Here is a 16552-nt window from a genome sequence, read left to right as displayed (position 1 = left end):
GAAGGTTCACTTAAATAAGTGTACCCAAGATCCTTAGAGTAGCCTCAGCAAGTGTTGCCGAAGAAACTTCGATCCTCGTCTTGAAAGCCCGGAAGCTCCAAAGACAAAAGTAGCTTCGATCTATGGAGAATCGGTTGAAAGGAAAATTACGGGAATTAAAAGGTGTAATAAACGAAAGTGCGGGTAAGATAAAGTGCGGTAAAGTAAAATGCGATAAACGAAAAATAGAATGAAAAGTGCGGATTTGATTGTTTGATGTGCGGAGAATTACAACGAACTCGAAGACACTTATATAAAGACGATGTAATGAAACTCTAGAAAGTATCTCTAAATAGATACGCCTATAACATCAAGATCAATATATTATTCAAATAGGAAATAACTATCTAACATACTTAAATTGTCTAAAAGATAAAATATCAAATCATATCGAAAAAATATCCGACTTATTTGACTTCCTAAAATCAAAGATAGGGTGAGATAACACTAGAATATGGCGAGAATATCACGTGCTCGCTCTCCAAGAATAATATTCGTCTGCCATACAAATATTGGTCCCACCCACTAATCAAAAGTTACGTCCACACACCCATATATTCACCATGATAGATTTCCATAATGAGCTCTTCCAGTATGGGCTTAATCCAAATGGGCTCTTGGGCCTGATCGTCAAGAATTTGGACGTCCAAATTGATTCGGCCCACATAATTGCGGCCTATCTCTTCAAATCCGAACCGATGCATATTTCCAATACCCGAGAAAATCATCGCATTAACCAATTACACATCACGACCCGGCAATCTTTATGAATTACGAAAAATAAGTGTAAACAATCTACATTTTCAAGTTTAACTAAAGGAAAATCATTTTTCTCTAATAAAATTGTATTTCACATTATAAAACTCAATCAATTCCTTTCCATTCTATCCTGGCATACCAAAACGTGTTCTAATACTTTCATATGATAAATAGTTTTTTTTGGGCTCTCACATACGATAAATAGTTTTTGAATGTTAAAAAAATGTGAGTGTGCCGGTGATTAGGAGAATAATTAGGAGGAAATAGCACGTCTTCTATCGCCCAAAAGTACCTTCACTTGACAACAATTGGATCGGTATAAAATCATCCGATTGGATGCCTCTCATCTGTTAGGGGACCGGACCCCAAAAGATGAGTGAGTTTTTTTTTTTTTTTGTGACATCATTTTCCTATGTTTCCTTCTTCTGCATTCTGGTTTGTGATTGAAATTGTCATCTGCAGAAGATTTGTATTGATTCAGACCAGTTTGAAGATATAAAAATATCGAATAAGGAGAGATTTCTCTTGGTTTCGAAAAGTTCAACCTTCAGTTGATCTCGAACATTTGGTGGATCGAAGACAGATAACTCTAATTTCGCCATATATAAAATCTAAGAATAACTTATTATCGTTATGATGTATCCTAAGACCACCTCTGCCGAGGAGTCACAGCCTTGGATCCGCCATGAGTTTGTTTGGCCCTGCTCCTCTTCTTCATATCTCCACTGCCCAAATGCAACTGCCTCGCCCTCATCGAAGCATTCTTGCCTGGCTTCTGATTGGTTGAAATCTCTCTAAGAGGGCTCCCAGGTCGAGCATCTGTGGGCTCGTCAACTCGTTTAACTGAAAAGCTAGAGACATTCTCGGATTCCGCATCCTCCTTTCTCCTGAAAGCATGGACCTTCACTGATGGGGTTTCAGGAAGTTTTGTGGTAGAGGGCTGTGAGCGGCTTCCTGGTGAACCGTCCGAATCAGAGGAGGAAGGGCTGGTGGTGCTATCCATATCATAGAGGATGTTCTCTGCCAGGAAAGGAAATCTGTTGGAGTCATCATATTCTTCTTTCTGAGTGGAGGGTCGTCGAAGCCTCGTGAGTTGCACAACCTTCAATGCCATGGTAACAGATCGATATAAGATTATATATACATAAATTCTCATTGCGAGATTGGAATCGTAAAGGAATATATATATTCAGATCAGATATCTTACCTTTTGTTCAAGAACGGCCATATCCTTCTTGAGCTTAGCGGTTATCATGTTCTTTCTTCGTATAATTTCTTCAAGCTCATTGATCCTCTGCTATAAGCAAGATCGTAGATCAATTAAATGATGCATTTTTTGAGAAAATTAAATTAAGAAAGAAACGAATTGGCTTGTTCACCTTTGAACCAGCTGCATCAGACGAATGTAAGAACTTGGTGAGCTCCCTTATTGTGGCATCCTTCTCTTCCCCCTCCCGTTTAAGGTTGGATATGACTTGTTCTATGGCGACATTCATCTATCAAAAAACATCGAGTCGTATCACATTGAAGACCTTTATTGCAGATGCAAAAAGTAAGCACTATCTTCCAAATATCACTCGTAACGACTCCATGAATGAAAGTATATGGTCTTTTCCTTCGATTTTCATAGTTTTCTTCGATTAATTATCACAGAACTCCTATATCTGGGAAACTTCTAAAGCAACCAAGCATCATTGATTTCGGAAAAAGCAGCTCGAGATCAAACTAGCTTTACCCATAGTCACAAGTCTAACAATATGTTAATGAAGAGAAAAGGAGGAATGCTCCTGGCACCTGAATATCAGCAGCAGATGTGACACTCGAAGCCAAATCAGACAAGTCAGACATCCGACGCTCCTCTTGCTCTGCTTCACCAATCAAGTTCGGCTTGCCCTGGAGCATGTCATACCCGATCGACGTTCTCACCGTAGCATTGTCCTAAAGCCAACAACATCATCAAATCAGGCATAATAAACAGTTCCTCAAAGTAAACAATTCATCTCAAGCTAGATGCTAAGAAGAATCAACCATACCTCCAGGCCATTGAACAGTTTCTGGTGATGGTCACATAACCAACAACCGCACTCAACGAATTTGATCCCTTCCGAATCAAAATTCGCATCGAAAGGGAACTCTGCGCTTTTGGAAGGTGACACTTCTGCTCCGCTTCCCGGCTGTTTATTGACGCCGTGGACTTGCTCGCATAGACTGTCCAGCTTCTGCTCCATGCTCGACAGAATTTGATCCTGAAAAATTCATTCCCCAGATCAGCATTGTCTCGGATAGAACGACCCGAACAAACATCAGTCCCAGTAAATGCTCGACCGAGCAAAACAGGTTCAAGGACAGAACCATGAATCTCTCATTTTTCACACTCTTCGGCCTCATATATCTCGAAGTTTTCCGGGAAAATTGATTAAAAAAGAAAAGAAAAGAACGGAATGTGTTGTCTGATTAAACAAAGGGAAAGGAAAAAGATTTCAAATGATCAAATGAGATGGTCTTTTTTTTGTCCGTTCATTGCCCTTGAGCCGAGTGAGGAAATTGCATTTACTGAACAAATCGTTTCAGCTTCGGCCTTGGCTGTGAAATTAATGCGAGCTCGCGCTTTAGATTCAGCAGCAAATAGAAGAAATGAAGCGAGACGAAGATCGCAACCGATGCACTGACCCTAACTTCCACGGACTTCTTAAGCTGGGAAATGAGCCGATTCTTCCGCGACTCAGCAACAGCCACGCCGATGACAGCCACTAATACCACCCTCTGGATGGGGCTGAACAGCTGCCAAGCCGCGACCTCCTCCCTACCCAGGCCGCCTATCGCCCAAGCCGAGGTGGCCTCCTCGGCTCCGACGAGCCGCCCCTGGAGGTCGACGTAGGCCAGGCGCTTGCGGGCAGGGGGAAGGGGACGGTTAGACCCGGAAAAGCTGCTCGAGAGGCGGCGGGAGGCGGGGGAGGGGGTGGGGGCTAAAAAAGCAAAGGGAGGAGCCGAGCCGAACCCGAGATCGGCGTCGGAGTCGGGCTCGGCGGGATCCATGGCGTGAGATTGAGGAGAGGAGGGGACGTGATTGAAGCGGGGGAAGAAGTAGAAAAGGCTTTGATTGAGGACCGAACGAAGGGATCGAATCAAATGTGTAACGGACGGTACGTTTTATTTTATTTTTCTGTCAAGTATTTCAAAATTTTTGATTTGGGAGGGAAAGTTGACGTTGGAACGTTAACAGAATACGTACTCGTACTACCAAAATTGTTTTTTTTTTTGTTTTAAAAAAAGAGAGCACTCTTACCAAAAAATAAATATTAAATATTAACTTAACTAATAACAATTTTAAAAAAAATTAAAAGATTTTTTTCGTGTGTCTACGGGTCGCAGTTCATAGTTTTGGAATTGTTCGTCCAGGCTACATGGCTTATTCATCGACTTGTAACGTTCGGTTTATGTTAAACAAAAATTTGGATTCAAAATTTTGTAAGGTCCTTGCGGTAGGTCTATATTTAGACTCGGAGCGTGTTATTTTTGTCTTATTCATTTTGTTTCATTTATAAATAGTGTATTCCATAAGAAATTCAAAATTTCTTCATTTAAAATGGAGCTTTGTCTGGGCAGCAAAAAAGAGGGAAAAGGACAACAGGTGAATCTGGGGATTTTGATTATATCATATCATGTCTATACTAAAATTTGGTCAATTGTGAGATTTTGGTACATAATTAAATGATGATCTTTAGGCAAAATGCATCCCACAATTTGTTGCTTAATTTAAGAATCCATATATAGATCCTCTTCCCACTTTCACATACGATGAATATTGTTATTTCTTCCGTTCGAGGGGGCTTCGAATACTCACAATAGCAGCTCCAGTAATTAGGATAAATTAGATTTTTACCAATGAAAAATATACATTAATGTTGTGCTGGTACAGGCTACATATGTAGCCCCTAAAATTTACTCCAAAAGACATCGATATATACTTCTCAATACAATCCATTAATAAAGTATTAATGTATACTAATTTTTATACCGTGCGTTGCACGAGTTGTTTAACTTATGTCACTTTTAAATTGATTTCATAATTTTAAATTGATTTTAGAATAATATTTTATTTATAAAATTTAGTTTTTTTACAATATTTGGAGTATTTATTACGGTCATTTATTACGGACGTAATTATTACTATATAATATATATATATATATATGATTAATCATTCATGAATATATTAATATAGATATTTTTATTTCAACAATTTATATCTTCTATTGATACAGATTATATAATTTGTAGTATGTAGAAAAAGAAAAATAAATAAAAAGACGGAATTAATAAAAGAGAGTAGCACAATAGCGTTCGCTCTCGCATGGTAATTAAGAGATTCCATATTCGATATTCGGTGGGATTATCCGTGCCCCTCTACTAACTGTTAGGAATTCAATTTCGTTATATTAGATTCATGTGTGTAAAAGACAGAATTATGAGAGAATGTAATCTCCACCATATTCTTCAAAACAATGCAGTCGCATATATTTTTGTAGATAGGTATGCATCTACTCAAATTATTTAGACGAAAGGCAGCGCGCATATGCGCGGGCTAGAGCTATGGAAATAACGAAACATGACATATATAATATAACATAATTAGAATAATTGATATCAGAAACTCGCCTAATATGCAATCTAAATTGTAAAATTTATATGTTTATTTAGTAACTAATTGAACATTATATATAAATTTTAAATTGTGGTGTCACTTGTACATAATAATATAATAATAAATCAATAGTATCAACAAACTTATACGTATTCCACAATATTTCATCGATCATATAACTACTCTATATGTACATTAGAAAATTACTTGGATCAATAAGATCGCCAATAATCACTTTACATTCATCTAAATATAACAAACTCAAAAGAAAAGGAGTCCATTACCTTCGACTAACAAAATCATGATAACAAATCCTGACATCATTAAGTTAAAATTATACAGAATTTTGCTACTACCATATCCTCTTTGTCTTTGGTAGTAAAATCGAGGCAATCTAACAGTGATAAGTCCCCAGTTATGAAAATTCAAAAAGAAAATATTTCTTCATCAATAGAAAGAGAGATACACGTCCATTACATATAAGATTTTTAGACGACCTTAAGTTACTTTTGGGCTTTCAAGGGTTATAAACTTTTGAAGTTTAATTTATATATAGGGAAAATTACGCCATATATCATATGGTTTAACCTTTTTTTTTCAAATTTATTATATATTTTAAAAAGTGTCAAATACATTCCATGATTTACATTTTTCTCTAAATCTATCCTACCGTTATATTTTCCATCAATGAAACGTTAGTAGACTCCAAATCTATCGCACGGATTTAATTTATTAAATCTATCATATGGTTTTAATTTTTTTTCAAATATATCACATGATTTTAATTTTTTTCTCAAATCTATCCCTGATAAAAAGGTCACAGTGGCAAAACTGTTAAACGTTGACGGAGATATAACTGCAGGATAGATTTGGAGAAAAATGTAAACCATGTGATAGATTTGACACTTTTTAAAGCATATGATAGATTTAAAAAAAGGATTAAACCATATGATATATGAGGTAAAAATCTCTTATATATATATATTAAAAATTTAAAATTCCATCAATTAGTAACTTTTCAACATTTTTATGTTAAGAGACTTTTGATATTTTATCAATGATATGATACCACAATATTGTGCTATTTGTTGAAATTTCATAGGTTGAGACTCAAAGAGTCACTCAATTAAATATAAAAACCACAATATCGTGCCAATTGCCTTATATTACTGATGATACAAAGGAAATTTCTCATTAGCATTAAAATCTATTATTCTATTTAAGTATTTAAAATAGACTCCTTGAGCACGTACGATGAGGAGCCTCCGTTCGTATAATGTGAGTCTATCATATAGGATTTTTGAGTAATTCCTCAACTCCTGGTTAAGTATCTTTTTATTCATTTTCTTTAATTTAATAACCCATCGAAAGTAATTAATAAAAAAATTTAAAAGAATGTGAGAGATGAGCATAAATTTATTGTATTGTAGTGGTAGAAACATGGTTAGTTGTATCAATTGTCTTGTGCTCGAAACTTTCCGTTCAACTTTTCGTATTTTTATTATGCTTTTTTCATATTTTATTTTTGAAGGCATTTTTAATTGGACTTGACACCGTTAATTTTGCTTACGTAGTAGTGGTAATTTATCAGCGATTGCAAATTTAAATTATTTAAAAGTAAAAGAAAAATGAGAAATTAAAATAAATAAATTAATTAAACTTTAAAAAAATAACGCTGAGGGACTGGTTGGTCGTTGAGAGGGGGATCGGGTCAAGGGCTTCCCCTTTTGGGCTCCTGCAAAGTGACACATATACCGTATGTCTAATATGTTATATGGATATGGAACTTTTAAGATAATGGTTGCAAATATGTAACTCCTATTACTACAAAATGCACAAAATTGTCCAATTTTAATAATATCGATAAGCGAAATATGTATTATTTAATATAACTATTCATACAGAAGTCGTATTGGAGTTAGCATTATACTGCATATTTTTTATGAATAAATTTCTATGCAAAATAGGTAAAGCCACCAATACAAATATATTACAAATAAATTTAAAAGTTTTTATTAAAAAAAGAGTAACATATAATAATAACATATTTGTATTCTCAATCAATGTTACATCTACTAATATATAATACTACATATAAGCCATAAACATAATAAGTCATAGAAATATAAAGATTTTATTTATTTTCTTACGACAAATTGAAAAAAAAAAAAAACACAAGCGTCGATGTAACGCACAGGCTTGAAGTCTAGTATGGACTGAAATCTTACCAGAGAATTGAATATCATTAATAATGTGGTAAGCTAAGTAGTTCGGATAGAACTGTAACTTCCCATAACCATATTAAGCCAAATGTTATTCATCAATTATAAGGCTTTCTTATTATCCTTAGTGGTACGATTTGGAGATTCGTTTCTTATTATGAGTCCTCCAAAAGGTTGCAGGGCTTGCAAATTACAGGCCCAGTGGGCTGAACGGGCCGGTTAGAGCTTATGCCTGCCCCTCTTAGGAAGGCGGGCCGAGCCCGAATCAAGCTAATTAGACCCGTACTCCGAGCCCGTTGAGCTTTTGGGCCGTGAAAGGTTTTTTTTTTTTTAAACTTTTTTTTGGTCATCACGGGCGAAGAGTCAACGAAACAATAATTAGACTTGGTCCCCTCGTGGGAGGAGGGGAAAAGTTGTGAACCTAAGCAGCTCCAAGTAGCCACCCTCTCTTGCCTCCACATCTCCACCACTTTCATGAAATTCTTCGCTCATTAAAGCTCGATCGGTACGACTCTGGTTTACTATGGACCAATAAATTTGACAGTCGATATTTTTCTCCGACAATACCTATTCATAGGAAGGAGTAGTTATTTTCATGGAGAAAAGAATGGAAATAGTGAAAATCGCGCATTTATACTATACCAATTCTAAAAGTGACAATTTATAATTGATGGCATAAGTGTCATGACTTTTGTGCCGACTCTTTTTGTTTTTTGTTTTGTTTCTTTTCAATTTTTGAAGTACAAGATAAAGCAATTGTTGGAGACGATAATGATGACATAATCCGTGGCGTGGAAATCACTGCGTCCCATCCCAATCTCATGCACTTTTACATTTGGATCCGAAATGCCAGAAAATGGGATTAGGAATCCATCCCCATGTGCGTCCACTCCCACGTTATCCACGCCCCATAATTTTTTCCGTGCTCAACCCGATATCCGAAAACCTATTGTCCCGGGCTAATATAATTCGACTATGATCGATCCACTAAAAGGTAAATCACATTCAACATTTTTTTTTCCATTCACAATATTTAAATTTGAAATCTAATTTAAAGGAAATAAGTGTCGAATTACTTAAACCATCACGTTAGTCCACACCCTATATTTTCGATCACACTGACCTTATGATTCTCCTCGACACACACAGTTAACCAACTGACCTCGAAATTCTGCGGTATACCGAGCTAATGTAAACAACTAATCGTCATAACCTCCATACAAACTCCATACATACACTTACTTCATGATTCGAGAGCCCAACAACCACTACTACCACTCTCGAGCTATATGAATCGAAAGGTGATCGAATGTTTTAAGATGATCGCTGTTTCTCCCATGCAACAGACAAATATCGAAAATTCAGTGATGCATGAAGTCACGCAACAAACCATTCGGGGAGGCCCTGATGGGTGACAACTATTGAATTGACACTAACAGCTTGTTTGTATCGTGAATTTTGGAGGGTTACGAAGAAGTCGCATAACACCCCTCCATCACCCTCCCCGTCCTGCGATCCAAGCAAGCTGCGCCATCAAAGCCTAATGAACCGTTCATGCAATGAAATGTCGACTTATCGGGAAGAACAGGGCAAAGAACCAATACAAGACACACGAGAGACCACATGTGAACATGAAGTCCTAATATAACAGGGAAAATTATTGCTACAGAGGCAATCAAGAGGTGGTCTCTCCTTCCATCTCAGATCAGAGATCTTCTCATCTTCTTCTTCAACTGACTCCTTACTTCACCTGATGTCTCCCTCCAGTTATGGAAATACAAGAATTGGTGGGCCTATCCTCCCAGTTTCAGCAATTGACAGCCTTTAGCATTTATTGCCCCGACCCACAGATGAAAAGCTTTGACAAATTTCAATCCTTCCCTCTCTCTCTCTCTCTCTCTCTCTCTCTCTCCCCTTCTCCCTATGTGCCTTCCCTCATAAATTACATAGCATCACTAAATAACAGCAGTTACTGTACAATCTCTTAGCTCAAACTTTCTATATCTGTAATTTGCAGCTTACTGCTTCTTCGCTCCGGCTCGGTTACGCTAAGCTCTTGGTCCCTTTCGCTGGGGTAAGAAAAAGCCGAGTACTCTGCCACTTTCAGATTAATTCTGTACACGAGTGGACTTACATTGCAGTCGGAGCCATCAATGCTACAAGCCTATAACTGGTGCCGACTCGCACAAGTGCAGGCGGCCTGATTCACCGAGAGCATCTGTCCGGGAATTCAACAGCAAGGGTCAGGGAAATGGTTACAAGATTCAAACGGATTGATTCATAGTTATAAGGGTTGAACTGAAGGCCCCGACCTTAACTTGCTGCTGAAGGTCTTTAATGTACTCAACGGCCAAATCCAACATATCTGCAGTGTTTGTTTGCTGCAGACAAACAACAGATGAAGGTTTAAAAAAAATATAAAAGTCATTACAAAGAAAGACAGGATTCGTGTGAGAATTGGGGAGTTGTCATTACCTTGTCCATGTTTGGGACAAGATCTTGCAGTTTCCTCATTCTTTCACTGATCTTGGTTCTCCTCACCTGGCCAATTTGGTTTCCTTAGATATCCAAAACCACATAATAACAATATCATAATGACCCGAAAAAACAATTCCTTTCGCAAATTGGAAAGTACATGGAATTAACAGATATTTACCCTCTCTGCGATGCTACGTGGATGAGTGGCACAACCTCGCTTGGCACGAATTTTACAGGGCACAGAGTCTTGCAAGAACTTCTCAATAGCAGCCATTTCTGCCGAGGTTTTGGGCAAACTCAAGTGATGAGCCAACATCTGCGGCTGGCTGCTCCTAACATCCTCATTCTGATAAAAAAAAAAAACGGGTTAAAATTTTGTTATGCCAGAACATAGACAAGGAAACCGATCATAATTGAGAGGAACAGATTATATGTACCAGAGCTTCAGTGGCATTCAAGCCTGAGAAGTTCTTCTCGTCCTCGTCTCTGCCCCTCTTGAGAGAGCCGTAGTTCTCGGAGTCGTCCCAAGAAGTGATAGGAAAGTCCGTGACAAAATTGCTGCTCTCTCCAAAAGGGTCAACCTCTTCGATGTTGTCTCCCATCCTCTTGTCTCCCATCTCAGCGATCGGGCTCATTGAGGCAACCCGGGTTAATGAATCCTGGTTGTTACCAAATCGGCTTGCCGGGGGGAGGGATGTCTCCATGCTACCAGCACCAAGATTACCTCTCATGCCTCTCATAGTAGCATAGCCTGCTGTTGGCGTAAGACTTATTAGGGCCTCAAAAGTAAAGGTATCTGTCTATATAAGTCGACAATTCGCTCGCCCGATCGCGAACAAAACCGAGATCAAGACATATCAGATAACTGAATAGTTGTTCGATTGTTACTGTTTTCTGGTATCCTAATAGAGTTCTTTCACTGTTCAAAAACTCCTCTTTGCTCAGCCGTTGATTGGTCTAAATCTGAAGTTCCTAGGACTTGGGAAAGGAGATGTCAACTTAATATTATACTGTCAAGTTGCACCAAGAAATATATTACCAAAATCTAACATTCATAATGTCAAATGCTTTCCCAAAATAACCACAAAAATAGTTTTTCCTTTTAGATGGATATGGAGGAATTTCAAGGCTAATACCAGTATCAATTTCGATATTGGAGAAGAGTCCGGCGGGGGAGCTGTTCTGCCTGATGAGATTTGAGCTATTATTCCCTCTCCCCACCTTCGGCGCCGACCCGAAGTTGGTAATCCGATTCGTTGGTAAAGGCGGCTGAGCAGAACTCTGATAGTAGCCCTGAGAAGGAACAGAGGAGAAATTGCTCTGTTGAACAACATCCACCTCGCTCTTGACCGGCCTCGCCAGTGGAGGTCGGAGAGCAGCTGCGTCGTTCCGGGGAGGCGAGTTACGCTGGAAGTTGCCGAGGTTCTGCGCCGCTGGCATTGGAGGCGGCGGAGGGTCGTCCATGGTGCCGGAGATGAGCCGCGAGAGGATCCTCTCAGTCTCGGGGCTCGAGGGTCGGTTCAAGAAATCCTCGCCGAAGTCCCTGTCGAACAGGCTGGCGAAGAGGGAGCTGGGAGCGGATCTGAACCGGGTGAGACCCGGATTCATGGCCGGTGGCTGGTGGCTGTGGAAGAGCATCTGCTGCTGCTGCTGAAGATCGGATTCCATTTCTGCTGCCGAAAACAGAGGAGGGAGACGAAAAGTGAGGATTTTGAGCTCAAGTCAGCTCAATTCTTCATGGGAAAGTCATAAAAACAGATCTAGCAAGTTGCGGGAAAGCCCCACTTCCTCTGTTCACGAATCTGAATTAACCCCCAAGAAGCTGACATTAACGACAAAAACAGACTCCCGAGTGGAATACCTGGTGACAACAGAGGCAGGGGAAAACAGAGCAAAGATGGAAAAACAGAGAGAGATGAGGATGAACTGAACACACAAATGACTGAAATTTTCACCTCTGTCGGTTTGTATGAGAGAAGATGGAGAGAGAGAGAGAGAGAGGAACAGGGACAAAAATTATTGTCTTCTTTATTTTATTTTCCTATTTTCTGGCGAAAAAGTTGGCTTTTTTTCTTTTTTTTTCTTTTCTACGTGTAATTTAATATTTAGCAATCCCGACTAATCTAATTCAAGTAAAATATACTCACTCATGAATAAAAAATTTCAAGAACTGATCCAGTTCAAGTCAAATATATTTATTAATGGATAAAATTTTTCCAACATAAATATTTTATATTCATAATATTCAAATCTGAAATCAATAAACAAGGGTTGAACGACCTAAATCTACTTATAGTGACGAGTCAGACCTCTTTTGATTGTGACTTGTGAGAAGGAGCTAGAAGAACAAGACAGGAGGTCCAAAATCCAAGAAATGAAAAGTTGAGGGGTCGGAATTGTAAAAACATTAGGAGGTGGTCTACTTTTTAATAATCAATGCAAGTATTGATTCAGTCAGCATAACATCATTAAAGACCTAATATAATTAATAGAAGTCGATATTTTCTAAACTCAGGCCAAATAGTACCACTAAATCAGTACTTTTGGTGGTTGAAGTGGTTCCCCGTTGCCTTTTAATGGGTGTGAGCATCATAAGTTAATCCTATTTTCTGAATTTAAGCAAAAGTTTTTCCCTTTCTGCATCTCTTTGGGAAGGGATGATGTTTATAGCATGGGGCAGGTTTAAAATGACCAAAAGGTCCCTTGTGAATCGATAAAGTCTACTAGTCATGGATAAGGCACGAACATCATGTGATCGGGATGGTTTTATGATGTTAAATCCCATATTCAACGATTTTGCTAATACAATCAACCTTACATTAATTACGTGTCCCGTACTCGTTACTAACATCATATACTTTTTCATCATATTTTGTTAATTTATTGGAATTTATTCTAAAAGATATGCCGTTGTCTAATAGTTGCCAAGGTCCAAGAGATTTTAGTTTCTATGAGTTGCTACTATAAATTTAATTCTTCTCCATATTCCTTGTGGAGAAATCCTACATTAAATGAAAATTCAAATTTTTTCTTTCTATTGGCATAAAAAATATCAAGATCCCTAATAAAAAAAGGATTAATTATCTAAAAAATACAATTTTTTCACATTTTATCAATTATAACATGAATTTTTTTATCTAAGAATAAATAAATTATCAATTTGATATCAATATTAGCACGCGATAACTTTTTCGTTAATTTAAACAGGAATTGTTGGCCATCACTCCCCGATAGGGAAAGTCAGTGACCTCAGTAGTCGCCAGTGACTCTATGGGGATGGTGGTGGCCTCGGTTGAGGTCCTTACTGCCCGAATTTGAGGGGGAAAAAAAAAAGCAAATTCAACAATGAAAGGAAGAGGGGTCGACGATGGAAGCCTCATCAACGAACACCAACCCACAATTGGGGTCGACGGGGACATATGTCATCACATGCTACCTTGATTGAGAGGTCGTGACTGCCGTTGGGGCCACACCGATAAAAAAAAAATGACATTGTACTAATGTTGATATCAATTTGACAATTTGTATATTTTTAGGTCAAGAAAAAAGTTCGCGTTAAAATTGATAAAATGTGAAAAATTTATATTTTTTTTATGTAATTAATTCTTAAAAAAAGTGTCAAAATCTAGTCAAGAAAAATCTCAAAGCCTCCATCTTGAAATATGATGATTGAAAATAATAGTAATTTAATGCTATGAATTTATCACTGGAATTATTTATATCACTCTCTTTAATTTTTTTTTATTCAGCCTATGAGTCTTCCTTAAAAAAAAAAACAATGCTAACCTAATTCCTAACACTGAAATGAGCATCTTCTCTTCGAATATACGAATAAAAGATGTATTTTTCAATGTAAGCTATATCATAAAAGAAAATACCTCGTAAATAATGTAATATTAAGTGATAAACGGCCACTCGACAGCAAAACCTATCAGCTAAATAAAAGATTATTTGGTTAAGTCAATTGAAAATGGTAGAAGTGGAGGGTTTCAAAAACAGCTAAATATTAAAAGCAATGGTTTTTTCACATTTATCACATATAATCCAAACACAAAAATGGGCCAAATGCACACATACCATGCGCAATGCTCAGTTTTTTCCAATAAAAATGGGCCACATTATGACAAAGAAAGGGTTAGGGCTAACAATGAAATATGAATTTTTAAAGAAAAAATGGACGAGTGCTTTGAGAAATTAATTATCAATTATAATATATCAAAATTGAAGCGCGAAATGTGAAACTTTCATTTGGCAATTCTTAATTCATTGTTGCATGACCTTTTAAGTGAAAATTTTTCATTTGGCAACCCTTAATTTATCGATGCGTGACCTTTCAGATGAAAAATCTAATAAATTCATAAAAGATTCATGCACATATTGATTTAATTTAAATGAGTTTTATCAATTTTTGTATATATCGGTTCAATGAATTTTAGAAACCTCGTCTACATTTTTTGTATTTAGGAATATAATTCAAAACTTCTTTTCAAGAAATTAAAAATTCTCTCAATATTTTAAAGGCTTCTCTCAAAATATGAAATATTTTTTGAAATTCAATGTATTACATATCCCGTAAGTAGAATTTTTTTTTGTAAACTATTTTCTTTTTATTCTTATTTTTATCTACACTTACCTCGACATGTTTCTCTCTCGATTGTCTACATTATTTGTATTTAGGAATATAATTAAGAAATTATTTTCGAAAATTAAAAATTCTCACAATCATTTATTCTCAAAACATGAAATATTTTTTGAAATTCAATGTATTACATGTCCTGCAAGTAGAAAATTTATTTTCTAAACTATTTTCTTTTTACTCTTATTTCCATCTAAACTTATCTCGATCTATTTCTCTCACGATCGTCTACATTATTTGTATTTAGGGATATAATCAAGAAATTATTTTCAAAAAATTAAAATTCTCTCAATAATTTAAAAGTTTTTCTCAAAATATGAAATATTTTTTGAAATTCAATGTATTTCATGTCTTATAAGTAGAAAATTTATTTTCTAAGCTATTTTATTTTTACTCTTATTTCTATCTACACTTTATCTCGACCAGTTTCTCTCACGATCGGTATTCTCCTACATATTTTATATATAATTTTTATAGATAACTATTTCTATTACACTTCTTTTTTATTCACATCGTGTGTACATTATATGTTTTTCTATAATATAAGTTTCATGTAATGTGTTATTGATAATAATAATCTCATCCAAATCTAGTTAGTTTATCTTTTTTGGCAAATAACTTTTTTTTTCATAACAAAACAATATTATATATATTTTAGAATACCATATTTTGTGTAATTCAATTGTTACAAATAAATCTTCATTCCTATATTACTTACATTGATTATCTATTTTCAACACATTGGAAATTATTAAAAAATACCCCGTGCAATGCATAGAAACTCCATGAATTCAAAATTAGAAACATTTAAAAAAGATAAATATTTACTATGATTTTAGATAAATAAAAAACAAAAATAAATATTATAAAATTAAAAATAAAATTAATTAAAAATTAATGCAAAAACGAAATACAATAAGGTATAAGAAGAAATGCGATCATCCCCTACATATGCGATACCTTAAGATAATTCTCAATTGAAGTTTTGTTAATTTTTTATTCATTCTTAAAAGTTATAACATTTAATATTATATTAAAAATTACAAATAAACATTAAAAATTTCAAATTGAAAGTTATTCTCAATTCACAAATGTATTAAAATTCTATAAAAATAATTAAAAATTATATAAATTAAATAAATCATCAAATTGGCGCAATTAACTTGAGAGAATGCACCTAGTTAGTAAAAAAGTAAAATTGTGAAGAGAGAATGATAAGTGCATCGTGAATAAATTTTTATAACCCTATCTTATTACTTAGTCATAAAATATCGATAGAATTGCAGCAAACGAAGGAATGAACTCATTAACACATGGATAATATGCCATAAATTGAGTAATCTAATCAATTCTTTCTCATCATATTATTATAAAAAATTATCATTTAAGATTTTCTCATATATCTTATCCAATTTATTTGACATGTTCTTTGTCACTTTTATGATAAGGTTTGAAAAAGGGCATTTTAGGTCTTTTAAATAGGGAAAAGTTGATGTTCCCTTTATTGCTTGGATCATATATAAAATGTTCTTTGTCATACAATAAAGTGAAAAGTTCCCCCAATCAATTTTGTACAATTGTTTTCACACATTCCTCCTTTTTTTTTCCTGCTTTAAACATTCCTTTTCATTCATATCTTCCAGAGATGTTCTTAAAACTGCAGCAAGATAAACATATATTAGTGTTCTTTTCTCTCTCTCTCTCTTTATTTTTTTACTTTTACTTTCTTTCTATTCTTAGCATTTTCATTTCCGGGTAAATAAAAGTACCATG

General features: G+C 35.7%; 2 protein-coding genes across 6 annotated transcripts; both read right to left on the bottom strand.

Annotated features, from left to right (window-relative positions):
- Nucleotides 1-1284: 1284 nt before the first annotated feature.
- LOC116198840 lies at nucleotides 1285-3926 on the bottom strand. Of its 2 annotated transcripts, none has more exons than XM_031529095.1 (6): nucleotides 3469-3926; nucleotides 2832-3044; nucleotides 2593-2736; nucleotides 2178-2294; nucleotides 2006-2095; nucleotides 1285-1900 (listed from the first exon to the last, which is right to left on the bottom strand). In XM_031529095.1, exons 1-6 carry the CDS (start codon nucleotides 3832-3834, stop codon nucleotides 1442-1444), a joined length of 1389 nt encoding a protein of 462 aa, XP_031384955.1. In that variant the 5' UTR covers nucleotides 3835-3926; the 3' UTR covers nucleotides 1285-1441. The 2 variants fall into 2 exon arrangements, with proteins under 2 accessions (XP_031384955.1, XP_031384956.1); XM_031529096.1 differs by having other exon boundaries at nucleotides 2006-2092; nucleotides 3469-3924.
- A 5290-nt stretch (nucleotides 3927-9216) lies between these two features.
- LOC116201345 (transcription factor bHLH122-like) lies at nucleotides 9217-12162 on the bottom strand. 4 transcript variants are annotated; one of them, XM_031532559.1, is made up of 7 exons: nucleotides 12005-12162; nucleotides 11280-11813; nucleotides 10581-10897; nucleotides 10322-10489; nucleotides 10141-10206; nucleotides 9978-10046; nucleotides 9566-9883 (listed from the first exon to the last, which is right to left on the bottom strand). In XM_031532559.1, the coding sequence occupies exons 2-7, from the start codon at nucleotides 11809-11811 to the stop codon at nucleotides 9830-9832; spliced, it is 1206 nt and encodes a 401-aa protein (XP_031388419.1). In that variant the 5' UTR covers nucleotides 11812-11813; nucleotides 12005-12162; the 3' UTR covers nucleotides 9566-9829. The 4 variants fall into 4 exon arrangements, with proteins under 4 accessions (XP_031388417.1, XP_031388419.1, XP_031388418.1 ...); XM_031532558.1 differs by having other exon boundaries at nucleotides 11280-11816; nucleotides 12005-12154; XM_031532557.1 differs by having other exon boundaries at nucleotides 9217-9883; nucleotides 11280-12088.
- Nucleotides 12163-16552: the final 4390 nt, after the last annotated feature.

The sequence above is a fragment of the Punica granatum genome, chromosome 3 (assembly GCF_007655135.1).
Source record: "Punica granatum isolate Tunisia-2019 chromosome 3, ASM765513v2, whole genome shotgun sequence".
Classification (NCBI taxonomy): Eukaryota; Viridiplantae; Streptophyta; class Magnoliopsida; order Myrtales; family Lythraceae; genus Punica; species Punica granatum.
The sequence above is the reverse complement of the archived record's forward strand: the minus strand, read 5'-3'. Positions and strand labels throughout refer to the sequence as shown.

What these genes read in the sequence shown, in the direction of transcription:
- LOC116201345 (XM_031532559.1), bottom strand. Translation starts at nt 11,811, where the DNA reads ATGGAATCCGATCTTCAGCAGCAGCAGCAGATGCTCTTCCACAGCCAC. An exon ending in CAATATCGAAATTGATACTG is followed by an intron (nt 10,898 to 11,279) that starts GTATTAGCCTTG and finishes TTACGCCAACAG; the next exon opens with CAGGCTATGCTACTATGAGA. An exon ending in ACCTTCAGCAGCAAGTTAAG is followed by an intron (nt 9,884 to 9,977) that starts GTCGGGGCCTTC and finishes ATTCCCGGACAG; the next exon opens with ATGCTCTCGGTGAATCAGGC.
- LOC116198840 (XM_031529095.1), bottom strand. Translation starts at nt 3,834, where the DNA reads ATGGATCCCGCCGAGCCCGACTCCGACGCCGATCTCGGGTTCGGCTCG. An exon ending in CATCTGCTGCTGATATTCAG is followed by an intron (nt 2,295 to 2,592) that starts GTGCCAGGAGCA and finishes GTTTTTTGATAG; the next exon opens with ATGAATGTCGCCATAGAACA. An exon ending in TGGCCGTTCTTGAACAAAAG is followed by an intron (nt 1,901 to 2,005) that starts GTAAGATATCTG and finishes ATGGCATTGAAG; the next exon opens with GTTGTGCAACTCACGAGGCT.